The 940-nt window shown below is 56.6% G+C and overlaps 1 protein-coding gene across 1 annotated transcript in view; it reads right to left on the bottom strand.

Moving 5' to 3' along the window:
• Positions 1 to 4: 4 nt before the first annotated feature.
• Positions 5 to 940, bottom strand: part of PLEKHG4B (pleckstrin homology and RhoGEF domain containing G4B) — a gene marked incomplete at both ends in the record, with an annotated part of 23,066 nt that continues 22,130 nt past the window's right edge. Inside the window, 2 exon segments of the mRNA XM_034992054.1 lie at positions 5 to 70; positions 308 to 459. Coding sequence (XP_034847945.1) covers positions 5 to 70; positions 308 to 459 — 218 coding nt within the window.

Here is a 940-nt window from a genome sequence, read left to right as displayed (position 1 = left end):
GAGTGTGGCCTCTTAAAGGTGGCGGCGTGGTCACAGAGGGGCACAACCCTCGGTGCTCGGGTCCATGACTCTGGAAGGGGACAGAAAGGAGGTGGTTTGGCTCTTGCTCCCCAAGTGCAGCCCAGATCCGAAAATGAAGTAGCCATCTGGGAAACTGACCACGTCCCCCCCACTGCAGTCACGTCAGGCATGATGTGGCCACCACCCGTCCAGCCTGCTCTGCTGGCTCTTGAGGCCCACAGTGAACACCAGGGCCTGAGTCTGAGTCAGTGGGACAGAGTGAGGGGTAGGGCTGATGCCACGTTACCTGCTCCCTTCTTGACAGCCCGGTCACTTATGGCTGCCTTGCTGGGCTGGATGTCCATGAACGGTTTGTTGCCTATCCCCATTGACACCATTTCTTGCATTCTGAGTTCTAAAACAGAATAACGTAGGACAACTTTCCAAGCAACTGTTTGGCTTTAGTACCACTCCTGATGATGCTCTGTACCCAACACCGTCCATCCAGACCAGGAGCATGTCAGGGCCTGGCCCAGCACCCTCCTTGAGTGTTGCTGGGGGCCCAGAGGTGCTAGGGCTCCTTTTCCGGTACATGCATCTGGCCTGACCTCACAGTGGCCTTTCTCAGGGACCTCAAGGAGCAAACAAGGAAAAGAGGACATGGGGCTCAGGAACTGGGTGTCCAACCAGGGAGAGAAGGGAAGGGTCCCCTGTCAGCATGAAGGACAGTGAGCCACTCAACAAGCCCAGCCTGCAGGGGTCACATGGCTACAAGAAAGACAAACTGACAGATCTTTACATGTCTTTGAATACTGAGCACAGGGCACCTGGGTGGCTCAGATGGTTAAGCGTCTGCCTTCGGCTCAGGTCATGATCCCAGGGTCCTGGGATCGAGTCCCGCATCGGGCTCCCTGCTCCTTGGGAGCCTGTTTCTCCCTCT

The sequence above is a fragment of the Mirounga leonina genome, unplaced genomic scaffold, assembly GCF_011800145.1.
Source record: "Mirounga leonina isolate KUSES-001 unplaced genomic scaffold, KU_Mleo_1.0 Mir_543, whole genome shotgun sequence".
Classification (NCBI taxonomy): Eukaryota; Metazoa; Chordata; class Mammalia; order Carnivora; family Phocidae; genus Mirounga; species Mirounga leonina.
The sequence above is the reverse complement of the archived record's forward strand: the minus strand, read 5'-3'. Positions and strand labels throughout refer to the sequence as shown.